General features: G+C 44.5%; 2 protein-coding genes across 2 annotated transcripts; both read left to right on the plus strand.

Moving 5' to 3' along the window:
• Positions 1 to 720: 720 nt before the first annotated feature.
• On the plus strand, positions 721 to 7,952 carry LOC311012459 (uncharacterized protein; the record flags this gene model as incomplete). The annotated part of the gene is made up of 3 exons (XM_084007921.1): positions 721 to 2,247; positions 4,150 to 5,733; positions 6,561 to 7,952. The coding sequence occupies exons 1-3, from the start codon at positions 736 to 738 to the stop codon at positions 7,950 to 7,952; spliced, it is 4,488 nt and encodes a 1,495-aa protein (XP_083864047.1). The 5' UTR covers positions 721 to 735.
• Positions 7,953 to 9,837: 1,885 nt separating this feature from the next.
• On the plus strand, positions 9,838 to 11,481 carry LOC311012460 (tripartite motif-containing protein 16-like; the record flags this gene model as incomplete). Its single annotated transcript, XM_084007922.1, has 1 exon — positions 9,838 to 11,481. Exon 1 carries the CDS (start codon positions 9,919 to 9,921, stop codon positions 11,479 to 11,481), a length of 1,563 nt encoding a protein of 520 aa, XP_083864048.1. The 5' UTR covers positions 9,838 to 9,918.
• Positions 11,482 to 16,964: the final 5,483 nt, after the last annotated feature.

A 16,964-nucleotide genomic window follows, 5' to 3' on the forward strand; every position in this document is an offset into this window, starting at 1 on the left:
TGAATCCATCGATCTGTAGTATTGATACACTTTACTTGTGATGTCATTTCATTCATAGCATCCTCTCGTTTCACAACTAATCAACAGAAAGCACACTTCATTATTTGATCTGAAATGTAAATGTGTAAACATCACCTGACATAAAATCTTCAAATGTGGTCAACCTGGACTTCAGGAGATGGAAACATGAGAAAAAGTCCAAAACCAACCTCAACACTTCTATGAAACATGGCTGATATTATGTTGCACACTAAAATAAAACCTCTAATCAGTGAGAATCAAAAGGGGAACAGCTAATAAAGAAATCCATTCAGCCATTTCAATACATAGCAGGAGTCATTTTGTCACATTTTCCCCATAAACTTAATTACACCACAATAGGCACTTATGTCCATTTGGATTTGGAGCTCTTTCTCTCTTTGAACGAGCCAATGGGGACGCTCCAACCGACCGACCAATGACCTCAAAGGGTCCGCCCCCACTCTGCTGCGGTCCAATCAAGTTCTGAATACCAGAAACCTTGGTAACCCCTCCCTCCATCTCCTGCTATAAAAACAGCTCGTCTCTGCCTGTTGGTCAGAGCTGCTGCTGACTTTGTTCAGAGAAACTCTTTGTTCACTGAGAGGAGAAATGGAACACAAAAGACTCAAACTGGACCAGGAAACCTTCTCTTGTTGCATCTGTTTGGATCTACTGAAGGACCCGGTGACTATTCCCTGTGGACACAGCTACTGCATGAAGTGTATTGAAACCTACTGGGATAAGAAGGAGATCCACAGCTGCCCTCAGTGTAGTCAGGCCTTTACACCGAGGCCTGTCCTGCTGAAAAACACCATGTTGGCAGTTTTGGTGGAGGAGCTGAAGAAGACTGGACTCCAAGCTGCTCCTGCTGGTCTCTGCTATGCTGGACCTGAAGATGTGGCCTGTGATTTCTGCACTGGGAGGAAACTGAAAGCCCTCAAGTCCTGTCTGGTGTGTCTGGCCTCTTACTGTGAGAAACACCTCCAGCCTCATTATGAATCACCAGCATTCAAGAAACATCAGCTGGTGGAGCCCTCCAACAAGCTCCAGGAGAACATGTGCTCTCGTCATGATGAGGTGATGAAGATGTTCTGCCGTACTGATCAGCAGTCTATCTGTTATCTCTGCGCTGTGGAGGAACACAAAGGCCACGACACAGTCTCAGCTGCAGCAGAAAGGACTGAGAGGCAGAGAGAGTTGGATGTGAGTCGACTAAACATCCAGCAGAGAATCCAGGACAGAGACAAAGATGTGAAGCTGCTCCAACAGGAGGTGGAGGCTATCAACCACTCTGCTGATAAAGCAGTGGAGGACAGTGAGGTGGTGTTCACTGAGCTGATCCGTCTCATGGAGAAAAGACGCTCTGACGTGAAGCAGCAGGTCAGATCCCGGCAGGAAACTGAAGTGAGTCGAGTCACAGAGCTTCAGGAGAAGCTGGAGCAGGAGATCAGTGAGCTGAAGAGGAAAGACGCTGAGCTGGAGAAGCTCTCACACACAGAGGATCACAACCAGTTTCTACACGACTACCCGTCGCTGTCACCACTCGGTGAGTCCACACACTCATCCAGCATCAACACCCGTCCTCTGCGCAACTTTGAGGACGTGACAGCGGCTGTGTCAGCGGTCAGAGATGACCTGCATGGTGTTCTGACAGAGAAATGGATGAAGGTCTTAGCTAAGGGGACTGATGTGGTTGTTTCACTGCCGCAACCAGAGCCCAGGACCAGAGCTGAATTCTTAAAATATTCATGTGCACTCACACTGGATCCAAACACGGCACACAGAGACTTGATATTATCTGAGGGGAACAGGAAAGTAACAATGACGGTACCAGGACAGACCGTTCGTAATCACAGAGACAGATTCCAAGATTGGAATCAGGTCCTGAGTAGAGAGAGTCTGACTGGACGCTGTTACTGGGAGGTGGAGAACACTGGGGGGTTAATTTCTATAGCAGTCGCATACAAGAGTAACATCAGAAAAGGTAACCTGCAAGAAGTTGGGTTTGGATACAGTGATAAATCTTGGGCATTAGCAAGTGACAATAAGAGATATGAACTCATTCACAACAAAGTCCTAACTCGCGTCTCAGGTCCTCCGTCCTCCAAAGTAGGAGTGTACCTGGATCACGGAGCAGGTATACTGTCCTTCTATAGGGTCTCCAAGACCATGACTCTCCTCCACAGAGTCCAGACCAGGTTCACTGAGCCTCTCCATGCTGGATTTTCTTTAGATTTCTGTTACGGGGAATCTGTTGTGCTCTGTAAACTCAAATAGACAGAAGTCAGTTGAATTCAGTCTTTTAACTCTTCAACCCATTGTGTCTCCATGTTTGCTGCAGATTGTTGGTTCTTCACTGCTCTGAGATCAGCTGTCAAACATGACAGTTGATCATGTTCATGATAAAAAAAGTTATATTGGTACTGTAAACTACAATATTGGTATTTTGAAATTGAAACTGCAATAAATTTCTGAAAGCTCAATATTTTCGCACACATTTTTTCCCATTTTTGTTCATGAAGGGGTTTTTGTTTAATTTAGATATAATGAATCACATTAAGTACACAATGTGTAGTTAGCGATAACCTCATTTAGTCAGACTGGTTGAAGTGAAACAATATTTCCCAAGACTACAATCAAACCACAGACACTGAAATCCTTATGTCAAAAAAGGCAATTTTGTAAACTCAAAGAAAGCCATAAAACAAGTATTTTAATCCTTGGCCATGATGGGACACAATCTGGATTTGCATCATGTTTCACATTCACTTTGAATGTAAAGCATCACATTTTATTTGATTTATGGATTACATATAATTTCCCACTGAGGATCAAACATGCCTCCTGACACAAACCAGAAAAAAATAGGAATTTTCAAAACTTCTGTCAAACATCAGAATACAGAATATTGTCTTTGAAAATGGCAAATTTGTTCTGATATGGATAGTAGAGACTGCTGCCTGCATGTTGATGACATGAATGCAAACTGAGCAATTGATCCCTCTTGATTGGCTGGAGTTGCCTCGGTGGTCGTGGGAGAATTTTCCCAGTGGATTAGGCCTACTGGGCTTTTCACACTCACTTCCATTGATTGTTGTTGTGACTCATTGTATGCATGTATTTTCCATACATAATTATCACTTGATTGTCCGAACAAACATCGTTACATTTCAAAGGAGGTGACCAGAAAGTGAGTTGTTGTCAGTAGACGACTCTGCTTTTGTCTCAAAGAGGCTCACATTGATCAGCGACTGCAAACCTAAACTCCACTCACCACTTGCACCTGGACAACGAATAATTGTGCATTTTGAAAGAAAATGGGACAGTGTTGACACCAAGGAGGACTTTGTCCATCCTGGAGACGGAGGGTAACTGGCCGGTCATGAGAAACCACTGGACTTTACCTGCTCAGCAGCAAACAGCAGACCCCAATCCAGAAGGACTCAAGGAACCAGATCTGCTTCTTTTGGTGACTGAATCCATCGATCTGTAGTATTGATACACTTTACTTGTGATGTCATTTCATTCATAGCATCCTCTCGTTTCACAACTAATCAACAGAAAGCACACTTCATTATTTGATCTGAAATGTAAATGTGTAAACATCACCTGACATAAAATCTTCAAATGTGGTCAACCTGGACTTCAGGAGATGGAAACATGAGAAAAAGTCCAAAACCAACCTCAACACTTCTATGAAACATGGCTGATATTATGTTGCACACTAAAATAAAACCTCTAATCAGTGAGAATCAAAAGGGGAACAGCTAATAAAGAAATCCATTCAGCCATTTCAATACATAGCAGGAGTCATTTTGTCACATTTTCCCCATAAACTTAATTACACCACAATAGGCACTTATGTCCATTTGGATTTGGAGCTCTTTCTCTCTTTGAACGAGCCAATGGGGACGCTCCAACCGACCGACCAATGACCTCAAAGGGTCCGCCCCCACTCTGCTGCGGTCCAATCAAGTTCTGAATACCAGAAACCTTGGTAACCCCTCCCTCCATCTCCTGCTATAAAAACAGCTCGTCTCTGCCTGTTGGTCAGAGCTGCTGCTGACTTTGTTCAGAGAAACTCTTTGTTCACTGAGAGGAGAAATGGAACACAAAAGACTCAAACTGGACCAGGAAACCTTCTCTTGTTGCATCTGTTTGGATCTACTGAAGGGCCCGGTGACTATTCCCTGTGGACACAGCTACTGCATGAAGTGTATTGAAACCTACTGGGATAAGAAGGAGATCCACAGCTGCCCTCAGTGTAGTCAGGCCTTTACACCGAGGCCTGTCCTGCTGAAAAACACCATGTTGGCAGTTTTGGTGGAGGAGCTGAAGAAGACTGGACTCCAAGCTGCTCCTGCTGGTCTCTGCTATGCTGGACCTGAAGATGTGGCCTGTGATTTCTGCACTGGGAGGAAACTGAAAGCCCTCAAGTCCTGTCTGGTGTGTCTGGCCTCTTACTGTGAGAAACACCTCCAGCCTCATTATGAATCACCAGCATTCAAGAAACATCAGCTGGTGGAGCCCTCCAACAAGCTCCAGGAGAACGTGTGCTCTCGTCATGATGAGGTGATGAAGATGTTCTGCCGTACTGATCAGCAGTCTATCTGTTATCTCTGCGCTGTGGAGGAACACAAAGGCCACGACACAGTCTCAGCTGCAGCAGAAAGGACTGAGAGGCAGAGAGAGTTGGATGTGAGTCGACTAAACATCCAGCAGAGAATCCAGGACAGAGACAAAGATGTGAAGCTGCTCCAACAGGAGGTGGAGGCTATCAACCACTCTGCTGATAAAGCAGTGGAGGACAGTGAGGTGGTGTTCACTGAGCTGATCCGTCTCATGGAGAAAAGACGCTCTGACGTGAAGCAGCAGGTCAGATCCCGGCAGGAAACTGAAGTGAGTCGAGTCACAGAGCTTCAGGAGAAGCTGGAGCAGGAGATCAGTGAGCTGAAGAGGAAAGACGCTGAGCTGGAGAAGCTCTCACACACAGAGGATCACAACCAGTTTCTACACGACTACCCGTCGCTGTCACCACTCGGTGAGTCCACACACTCATCCAGCATCAACACCCGTCCTCTGCGCAACTTTGAGGACGTGACAGCGGCTGTGTCAGCGGTCAGAGATGACCTGCATGGTGTTCTGACAGAGAAATGGATGAAGGTCTTGGCTAAGGGGACTGATGTGGTTGTTTCACTGCCGCAACCAGAGCCCAGGACCAGAGCTGAATTCTTAAAATATTCATGTGCACTCACACTGGATCCAAACACGGCACACAGAGACTTGATATTATCTGAGGGGAACAGGAAAGTAACAATGACGGTACCAGGACAGACCGTTCGTAATAACAGAGACAGATTCCAAGATTGGAATCAGGTCCTGAGTAGAGAGAGTCTGACTGGACGCTGTTACTGGGAGGTGGAGAACACTGGGGGGTTAATTTCTATAGCAGTCGCATACAAGAGTAACATCAGAAAAGGTAACCTGCAAGAAGTTGGGTTTGGATACAGTGATAAATCTTGGGCATTAGCAAGTGACAATAAGAGATATGAACTCATTCACAACAAAGTCCTAACTCGCGTCTCAGGTCCTCCGTCCTCCAAAGTAGGAGTGTACCTGGATCACGGAGCAGGTATACTGTCCTTCTATAGGGTCTCCAAGACCATGACTCTCCTCCACAGAGTCCAGACCAGGTTCACTGAGCCTCTCCATGCTGGATTTTCTTTAGATTTCTGTTACGGGGAATCTGTTGTGCTCTGTAAACTCAAATAGACAGAAGTCAGTTAACAGTTGAATTCAGTCTTTTAACTCTTCAACCCATTGTGTCTCCATGTTTGCTGCGGATTGTTGGTTCTTCACTGCTCTGAGATCAGCTGTCAAACATGACCGTTGATCATGTTCATGATAAAAAAAAAAGTTATATTGGTACTGTAAACTACAATATTGGTATTTTGAAATTGAAACTGCAATAAATTTCTGAAAGCTCAATATTTTCGCACACATTTTTTTCCATTTTTGTTCATGAAGGGGTTTTGGTTTAATTTAGATATAATGAATCACATTAAGTACACAATGTGTAGTTAGCGATAACCTCATTTAGTCAGACTGGTTGAAGTGAAACAATATTTCCCAAGACTACAATCAAACCACAGACACAGAAATCCTTATGTCAAAAAAGGCAATTTTGTAAACTCAAAGATAAGCCATAAAACAAGTATTTTAATCCTTGGCCATGATGGGACACAATCTGGATTTGCATCATGTTTCACATTCACTTTGAATGTAAGGCATCACATTTTATTGGATTTATGGATTACATATAATTTCCCACTGAGGATCAAACATGCCTCCTGACACAAACCAGAAAAAAATAGGAATTTTCAAAACTTCTGTCAAACTTCAGAATAACAGGTCACTGTGACAAGCAAAAGTCTTTGAAAATGGCAAATTTGTTCTGATATGGATAGTAGAGACTGCTGCCTTTGGTGGAGGAGCTGAAGAAGACTGGACTCCAAGCTGCTCCTGCTGGTCTCTGCTATGCTGGACCTGAAGATGTGGCCTGTGATTTCTGCACTGGGAGGAAACTGAAAGCCCTCAAGTCCTGTCTGGTGTGTCTGGCCTCTTACTGTGAGAAACACCTCCAGCCTCATTATAAATCACCAGCATTCAAGAAACATCAGCTGGTGGAGCCCTCCAACAAGCTCCAGGAGAACGTGTGCTCTCGTCATGATGAGGTGATGAAGATGTTCTGCCGTACTGATCAGCAGTCTATCTGTTATCTCTGCGCTGTGGAGGAACACAAAGGCCACGACACAGTCTCAGCTGCAGCAGAAAGGACTGAGAGGCAGAGAGAGTTGGATGTGAGTCGACTAAACATCCAGCAGAGAATCCAGGACAGAGACAAAGATGTGAAGCTGCTCCAACAGGAGGTGGAGGCTATCAACCACTCTGCTGATAAAGCAGTGGAGGACAGTGAGGTGATGTTCACAGAGCTGATCCGTCTCATGGAGAAAAGACGCTCTGACGTGAAGCAGCAGGTCAGATCCCGGCAGGAAACTGAAGTGAGTCGAGTCACAGAGCTTCAGGAGAAGCTGGAGCAGGAGATCAGTGAGCTGAGGAAAGACGCTGAGCTGGAGAAGCTCTCACACACAGAGGATCACAACCAGTTTCTACACGACTACCCGTCGCTGTCACCACTCGGTGAGTCCACACACTCATCCAGCATCAACACCCGTCCTCTGCGCAACTTTGAGGACGTGACAGCGGCTGTGTCAGCGGTCAGAGATTACCTGCATGATGTTCTGACAGAGAAATGGATGAAGGTCTTAGCTAAGGGGACTGATGTGGTTGTTTCACTGCCGCAACCAGAGCCCAGGACCAGAGCTGAATTCTTAAAATATTCATGTGCACTCACACTGGATCCAAACACGGCACACAGAGACTTGATATTATCTGAGGGGAACAGGAAAGTAACAATGACGGTACCAGGACAGACCGTTCGTAATCACAGAGACAGATTCCAAGATTGGAATCAGGTCCTGAGTAGAGAGAGTCTGACTGGACGCTGTTACTGGGAGGTGGAGAACACTGGGGGGTTAATTTCTATAGCAGTCGCATACAAGAGTAACATCAGAAAAGGTAACCTGCAAGAAGTTGGGTTTGGATACAGTGATAAATCTTGGGCATTAGCAAGTGACAATAAGAGATATGAACTCATTCACAACAAAGTCCTAACTCGCGTCTCAGGTCCTCCGTCCTCCAAAGTAGGAGTGTACCTGGATCACGGAGCAGGTATACTGTCCTTCTATAGGGTCTCCAAGACCATGACTCTCCTCCACAGAGTCCAGACCAGGTTCACTGAGCCTCTCCATGCTGGATTTTCTTTAGATTTCTGTTATGGGGAATCTGTTGTGCTCTGTAAACTCAAATAGACAGAAGTCAGTTAACAGTTGAATTCAGTCTTTTAACTCTTCAACCCATTGTGTCTCCATGTTTGCTGCGGATTGTTGGTTCTTCACTGCTCTGAGATCAGTAGTCAAACATGACAGTTGATCATGTTCATGATTAAAAAAAAAAGTTATATTGGTACTGTAAACTACAATATTGGTATTTTGAAATTGAAACTGCAATAAATTTTCTGAAAGCTCAATATTTTCGCACACATTTTTTCCCATTTTTGTTCATGAAGGGGTTTTTGTTTAATTTAGATATAATGAATCACATTAAGTACACAATGTGTAGTTAGCGATAACCTCATTTAGTCAGTCTGGTTGAAGTAAAACAATATTTCCCAAGACTACAATCAAACCACAGACACTGAAATCCTTATGTCAAAAAAGGTAATTTTGTAAACTCAAAGATAAGCCATAAAACAAGTATTTCGATTCCTTGGCCATGATGGGACACAATCTGGATTTGCATCATGTTTCACATTCACTTTGAATGTAAGGCATCACATTATATTTGATTTATGGATTACATATAATTTCCCACTGAGGATCAAACATGCCTCCTGACACAAACCAGAAAAAAATAGGAATTTTCAAAACTTCTGTCAAACTTCAGAATAACAGGTCACTGTGACAAGCAAAAGTCTTTGAAAATGGCAAATTTGTTCTGATATGGATAGTAGAGACTGCTGCCTGCATGTTGATGACATGAATGCAAACTGAGCAATTGATCCCTCTTGATTGGCTGGAGTTGCCTCGGTGGTCGTGGGAGAATTTTCCCAGTGGATTAGGCCTACTGGGTTTTTCACACTCACTTCCATTGATTGTTGTTGTGACTCATTGCATGCATGTATTTTTCATACATAATTATCACTTGATTGTCCGAACAAACATCGTTACATTTCAAAGGAGGTGACCAGAAAGTGAGTTGTTGTCAGTAGACGACTCTGCTTTTGTCTCAAAGAGGCTCACATTGATCAGCGACTGCAAACCTAAACTCCACTCACCACTTGCACCTGGACAACGACCTGAAGGAATTGTGCATTTTGAAAGAAAATGGGACAGTGTTGACACCAAGGAGGACTTTGTCCATCCTGGAGAGGGAGGTAACTGGCTGGTCATGAGAAACCACTGGACTTTACCTGCTCAGCAGCAAACAGCAGACCCCAATCCAGAAGGACTCAAGGAACCAGATCTGCTTCTTTTGGTGACTGAATCCATCGATCTGTAGTATTGATACACTTTACTTGTGATGTCATTTCATTCATAGCATCCTCTCGTTTCACAACTAATCAACAGAAAGCACACTTCATTATTTGATCTGAAATGTAAATGTGTAAACATCACCTGACATAAAATCTTCAAATGTGGTCAACCTGAACTTCAGGAGATGGAAACATGAGAAAAAGTCCAAAACCAACCTCAACACTTCTATGAAACATGGCTGATATTATGTTGCACACTAAAATAAAACCTCTAATCAGTGAGAATCAAAAGGACAACAGCTAATAAAGAAATCCATTCAGCCATTTCAATACATAGCAGGAGTCATTTTGTCACATTTTCCCCATAAACTTAATTACACCACAATAAGGCACTTATGTCCATTTGGATTTGGAGCTCTTTCTCTCTTTGAACGAGCCAATGGGGACGCTCCAACCGACCGACCAATGACCTCAAAGGGCCCGCCCCCACTCTGCTGCGGTCCAATCAAGTTCTGAATACCAGAAACCTTGGTAACCCCTCCCTCCATCTCCTGCTATAAAAACAGCTCGTCTCTGCCTGTTGGTCAGAGCTGCTGCTGACTTTGTTCAGAGAAACTCTTTGTTCACTGAGAGGAGAAATGGAACACAAAAGACTCAAACTGGACCAGGAAACCTTCTCTTGTTGCATCTGTTTGGATCTACTGAAGGACCCGGTGACTATTCCCTGTGGACACAGCTACTGCATGAAGTGTATTGAAACCTACTGGGATAAGAAGGAGATCCACAGCTGCCCTCAGTGTAGTCAGGCCTTTACACCGAGGCCTGTCCTGCTGAAAAACACCATGTTGGCAGTTTTGGTGGAGGAGCTGAAGAAGACTGGACTCCAAGCTGCTCCTGCTGGTCTCTGCTATGCTGGACCTGAAGATGTGGCCTGTGATTTCTGCACTGGGAGGAAACTGAAAGCCCTCAAGTCCTGTCTGGTGTGTCTGGCCTCTTACTGTGAGAAACACCTCCAGCCTCATTATGAATCACCAGCATTCAAGAAACATCAGCTGGTGGAGCCCTCCAACAAGCTCCAGGAGAACGTGTGCTCTCGTCATGATGAGGTGATGAAGATGTTCTGCCGTACTGATCAGCAGTCTATCTGTTATCTCTGCGCTGTGGAGGAACACAAAGGCCACGACACAGTCTCAGCTGCAGCAGAAAGGACTGAGAGGCAGAGAGAGTTGGATGTGAGTCGACTAAACATCCAGCAGAGAATCCAGGACAGAGACAAAGATGTGAAGCTGCTCCAACAGGAGGTGGAGGCTATCAACCACTCTGCTGATAAAGCAGTGGAGGACAGTGAGGTGATGTTCACTGAGCTGATCCGTCTCATGGAGAAAAGACGCTCTGACGTGAAGCAGCAGGTCAGATCCCGGCAGGAAACTGAATTGAGTCGAGTCACAGAGCTTCAGGAGAAGCTGGAGCAGGAGATCAGTGAGCTGAAGAGGAAAGACGCTGAGCTGGAGAAGCTCTCACACACAGAGGATCACAACCAGTTTCTACACGACTACCCGTCGTTGTCACCACTCAGTGAGTCCACACACTCATCCAGCATCAACACCCGTCCTCTGCGCAACTTTGAGGACGTGACAGCGGCTGTGTCAGCGGTCAGAGATGACCTGCATGATGTTCTGACAGAGAAGTGGATGAAGGTCTTAGCTAAGGGGACTGATGTGGTTGTTTCACTGCCGCAACCAGAGCCCAGGACCAGAGCTGAATTCTTAAAATATTCATGTGCACTCACACTGGATCCAAACACGGCACACAGAGACTTGATATTATCTGAGGGGAACAGGAAAGTAACAATGACGGTACCAGGACAGACCGTTCGTAATCACAGAGACAGATTCCAAGATTGGAATCAGGTCCTGAGTAGAGAGAGTCTGACTGGACGCTGTTACTGGGAGGTGGAGAACACTGGGGGGTTAATTTCTATAGCAGTCGCATACAAGAGTAACATCAGAAAAGGTAACCTGCAAGAAGTTGGGTTTGGATACAGTGATAAATCTTGGGCATTAGCAAGTGACAATAAGAGATATGAACTCATTCACAACAAAGTCCTAACTCGCGTCTCAGGTCCTCCGTCCTCCAAAGTAGGAGTGTACCTGGATCACGGAGCAGGTATACTGTCCTTCTATAGGGTCTCCAAGACCATGACTCTCCTCCACAGAGTCCAGACCAGGTTCACTGAGCCTCTCCATGCTGGATTTTCTTTAGATTTCTGTTATGGGGAATCTGTTGTGCTCTGTAAACTCAAATAGACAGAAGTCAGTTAACAGTTGAATTCAGTCTTTTAACTCTTCAACCCATTGTGTCTCCATGTTTGCTGCGGATTGTTGGTTCTTCACTGCTCTGAGATCAGTAGTCAAACATGACAGTTGATCATGTTCATGATTAAAAAAAAAAGTTATATTGGTACTGTAAACTACAATATTGGTATTTTGAAATTGAAACTGCAATAAATTTTCTGAAAGCTCAATATTTTCGCACACATTTTTTCCCATTTTTGTTCATGAAGGGGTTTTTGTTTAATTTAGATAATATGAATCACATTAAGTACACAATGTGTAGTTAGCGATAACCTCATTTAGTCAGACTGGTTGAAGTAAAACAATATTTCCCAAGACTACAATCAAACCACAGACACTGAAATCCTTATGTCAAAAAAGGTAATTTTGTAAACTCAAAGATAAGCCATAAAACAAGTATTTCGATTCCTTGGCCATGATGGGACACAATCTGGATTTGCATCATGTTTCACATTCACTTTGAATGTAAGGCATCACATTATATTTGATTTATGGATTACATATAATTTCCCACTGAGGATCAAACATGCCTCCTGACACAAACCAGAAAAAAATAGGAATTTTCAAAACTTCTGTCAAACTTCAGAATAACAGGTCACTGTGACAAGCAAAAGTCTTTGAAAATGGCAAATTTGTTCTGATATGGATAGTAGAGACTGCTGCCTGCATGTTGATGACATGAATGCAAACTGAGCAATTGATCCCTCTTGATTGGCTGGAGTTGCCTCGGTGGTCGTGGGAGAATTTTCCCAGTGGATTAGGCCTACTGGGTTTTTCACACTCACTTCCATTGATTGTTGTTGTGACTCATTGCATGCATGTATTTTTCATACATAATTATCACTTGATTGTCCGAACAAACATCGTTACATTTCAAAGGAGGTGACCAGAAAGTGAGTTGTTGTCAGTAGACGACTCTGCTTTTGTCTCAAAGAGGCTCACATTGATCAGCGACTGCAAACCTAAACTCCACTCACCACTTGCACCTGGACAACGACCTGAAGGAATTGTGCATTTTGAAAGAAAATGGGACAGTGTTGACACCAAGGAGGACTTTGTCCATCCTGGAGAGGGAGGTAACTGGCTGGTCATGAGAAACCACTGGACTTTACCTGCTCAGCAGCAAACAGCAGACCCCAATCCAGAAGGACTCAAGGAACCAGATCTGCTTCTTTTGGTGACTGAATCCATCGATCTGTAGTATTGATACACTTTACTTGTGATGTCATTTCATTCATAGCATCCTCTCGTTTCACAACTAATCAACAGAAAGCACACTTCATTATTTGATCTGAAATGTAAATGTGTAAACATCACCTGACATAAAATCTTCAAATGTGGTCAACCTGAACTTCAGGAGATGGAAACATGAGAAAAAGTCCAAAACCAACCTCAACACTTCTATGAAACATGGCTGATATTATGTTGCACACTAAAATAAAACCTCTAATCAGTGAGAATCAAAAGGACAACAGCTAATAAAGAAATCCATTCAGCCATTTCAATACATAGCAGGAGTCATTTTGTCACATTTTCCCCATAAACTTAATTACACCACAATAAGGCACTTATGTCCATTTGGATTTGGAGCTCTTTCTCTCTTTGAACGAGCCAATGGGGACGCTCCAACCGACCGACCAATGACCTCAAAGGGCCCGCCCCCACTCTGCTGCGGTCCAATCAAGTTCTGAATACCAGAAACCTTGGTAACCCCTCCCTCCATCTCCTGCTATAAAAACAGCTCGTCTCTGCCTGTTGGTCAGAGCTGCTGCTGACTTTGTTCAGAGAAACTCTTTGTTCACTGAGAGGAGAAATGGAACACAAAAGACTCAAACTGGACCAGGAAACCTTCTCTTGTTGCATCTGTTTGGATCTACTGAAGGACCCGGTGACTATTCCCTGTGGACACAGCTACTGCATGAAGTGTATTGAAACCTACTGGGATAAGAAGGAGATCCACAGCTGCCCTCAGTGTAGTCAGGCCTTTACACCGAGGCCTGTCCTGCTGAAAAACACCATGTTGGCAGTTTTGGTGGAGGAGCTGAAGAAGACTGGACTCCAAGCTGCTCCTGCTGGTCTCTGCTATGCTGGACCTGAAGATGTGGCCTGTGATTTCTGCACTGGGAGGAAACTGAAAGCCCTCAAGTCCTGTCTGGTGTGTCTGGCCTCTTACTGTGAGAAACACCTCCAGCCTCATTATGAATCACCAGCATTCAAGAAACATCAGCTGGTGGAGCCCTCCAACAAGCTCCAGGAGAACGTGTGCTCTCGTCATGATGAGGTGATGAAGATGTTCTGCCGTACTGATCAGCAGTCTATCTGTTATCTCTGCGCTGTGGAGGAACACAAAGGCCACGACACAGTCTCAGCTGCAGCAGAAAGGACTGAGAGGCAGAGAGAGTTGGATGTGAGTCGACTAAACATCCAGCAGAGAATCCAGGACAGAGACAAAGATGTGAAGCTGCTCCAACAGGAGGTGGAGGCTATCAACCACTCTGCTGATAAAGCAGTGGAGGACAGTGAGGTGATGTTCACTGAGCTGATCCGTCTCATGGAGAAAAGACGCTCTGACGTGAAGCAGCAGGTCAGATCCCGGCAGGAAACTGAATTGAGTCGAGTCACAGAGCTTCAGGAGAAGCTGGAGCAGGAGATCAGTGAGCTGAAGAGGAAAGACGCTGAGCTGGAGAAGCTCTCACACACAGAGGATCACAACCAGTTTCTACACGACTACCCGTCGTTGTCACCACTCAGTGAGTCCACACACTCATCCAGCATCAACACCCGTCCTCTGCGCAACTTTGAGGACGTGACAGCGGCTGTGTCAGCGGTCAGAGATGACCTGCATGATGTTCTGACAGAGAAGTGGATGAAGGTCTTAGCTAAGGGGACTGATGTGGTTGTTTCACTGCCGCAACCAGAGCCCAGGACCAGAGCTGAATTCTTAAAATATTCATGTGCACTCACACTGGATCCAAACACGGCACACAGAGACTTGATATTATCTGAGGGGAACAGGAAAGTAACAATGACGGTACCAGGACAGACCGTTCGTAATCACAGAGACAGATTCCAAGATTGGAATCAGGTCCGGAGTAGAGAGAGTCTGACTGGACGCTGTTACTGGGAGGTGGAGAACACTGGGGGGTTAATTTCTATAGCAGTCGCATACAAGAGTACCATCAGAAAAGGTAACCTGCAAGAAGTTGGGTTTGGATACAGTGATAAATCTTGGGCATTAGCAAGTGACAATGAGAGATATGAACTCATTCACAACAAAGTCCAATAAATTTCTGAAAGCTCAATATTTTCGCACACATTTTTTCCCATTTTTGTTCATGAAGGGGTTTTTGTTTAATTTAGATATAATGAATCACATTAAGTACACAATGTTAGCGATAACCTCATTTAGTCAGACTGGTTGAAGTGAAACAATATTTCCCAAGACTACAATCAAACCACAGACACAATTTTGTAAACTCAAAGATAAGCCATAAAACAAGTATTTTTATTCCTTGGCCATGATGGGACACAATCTGGATTTGCATCATGTTTCACATTCACTTTGAATGTAAGGCATCACATTTTATTTGATTTATGGATTACATATAATTTCCCACTGAGGATCAAACATGCCTCCTGACACAAACCAGAAAAAAATAGGAATTTTCAAAACTTCTGTCAAACTTCAGAATAACAGGTCACTGTGACAAGCAAAAGTCTTTGAAAATGGCAAATTTGTTCTGATATGGATAGTAGAGACTGCTGCCTGCATGTTGATGACATGAATGCAAACTGAGCAATTGATCCCTCTTGATTGGCTGGAGTTGCCTCGGTGGTCGTGGGAGAATTTCCCCAGTGGATTAGGCCTACTGGGTTTTTCACACTCACTTCCATTGATTGTTGTTGTGACTCATTGTATGCATGTATTTTTCATACATAATTATCACTTGATTGTCCGAACAAACATCGTTACATTTCAAAGGAGGTGACCAGAAAGTGAGTTGTTGTCAGTAGACGACTCTGCTTTTGTCTCAAAGAGGCTCACATTGATCAGCGACTGCAAACCTAAACTCCACTCACCACTTGCACCTGGACAACGACCTGAAGGAATTGTGCATTTTGAAAGAAAATGGGACAGTGTTGACACCAAGGAGGACTTTGTCCATCCTGGAGAGGGAGGTTAACTGGCTGGTCATGAGAAACCACTGGACTTTACCTGCTCAGCAGCAAACAGCAGACCCCAATCCAGAAGGACTTGTTGTGAAAAAAAACAGTAAGCTTGAATATACAAGGAGAGTCTATGGGTTATATCAATAACAGCGCTTTATTAGCACAAATATCAGGAAAGCATATTCCGGCAGTTATACGTGCACGGACCTAATAGTCAGCCCAACATAGGGTTAAGCTCACTAAAAAAGGCGCTTACAACAGAGCGCGCAGCTTATTTCATTGAGACTCCACATGAGTCTGATTGGCTCATTCAATAGATGCAGGCGGAGCGTAATTTTAGCATGCCGCGGCCTGGTTGGAGCGCTGGGTATCTCCACCCACACTGGCTCATACGATCCATCCCTCTGGGTGCTGTCATCTATGTATGTGTGTGTATGTTGTCGAGATGCACATATATCATATACTCCTCCCCTGTGCGGCTTCCGCTAAGGAATGTGTCCTCTGTATGTTGTTTGGCCCCCACCCTTGCTGCTCTCTCGCCTGTGCCTGTTTGGCCCCCACCCTTGCTGCTCTCTCGCCTGTGCCTGTGTGTGTGTATGTGTGTGTAGTAATTTAAAACATGTGTGATTAGCTTATGTATTTACATTTTTCTCCACAAATCCCCCTTTTCACACCAACTAGGTGTGAACATTTTGTTTAAAGGTACTCTTTTCCTTCCTCGTCTTCCATGTCCAGGCTCCCATCCTCAAGTTCCTCATTAGCTAGTAGGGGCATCATATATTTTGGTGGGTCTTTTTCTTTAGTCAGTGCAGTTTGCACTAACCTGGAAACCATGGTTCTCAGACATGGAATGCAGCAGCACCCACAGGTGACTAGTATGGCCAGGAAGATGGCTATTGAGGCTGCTAAAGATATTATTACCGCTTTCCATTTTCCAAACACTACTTCCATCCATTTGGTGAACGGGTCATCGACCCCTGATGCTTCGTGCATTTCTTTGGAGAGTGCTCTTAGGTTTTCTAATGCTCGAGTGACTGAGCCATCTGGGGCCGTGTTATTGGGGATTATGGTACAGCAAAGTTTTCCGAACATGGCACAGACACCCCCCTTTTCAGCTAGGAGCATGTCTAGCGCCATTCTATTTTGCATAGCGATGATCGATGTGGGTGCGAGCTGCTCCGCCAGCCCTTCCACTGCATCCCTAGTGGCATTAGCGAGGCGCAAAAGATTATAGTGGATATAGTTAATGCGGTCTACGTTTTTAT

Source organism: Eutrigla gurnardus, assembly GCF_963514095.1.
Source record: "Eutrigla gurnardus genome assembly, chromosome: 4".
NCBI lineage: Eukaryota > Metazoa > Chordata > Actinopteri > Perciformes > Triglidae > Eutrigla > Eutrigla gurnardus.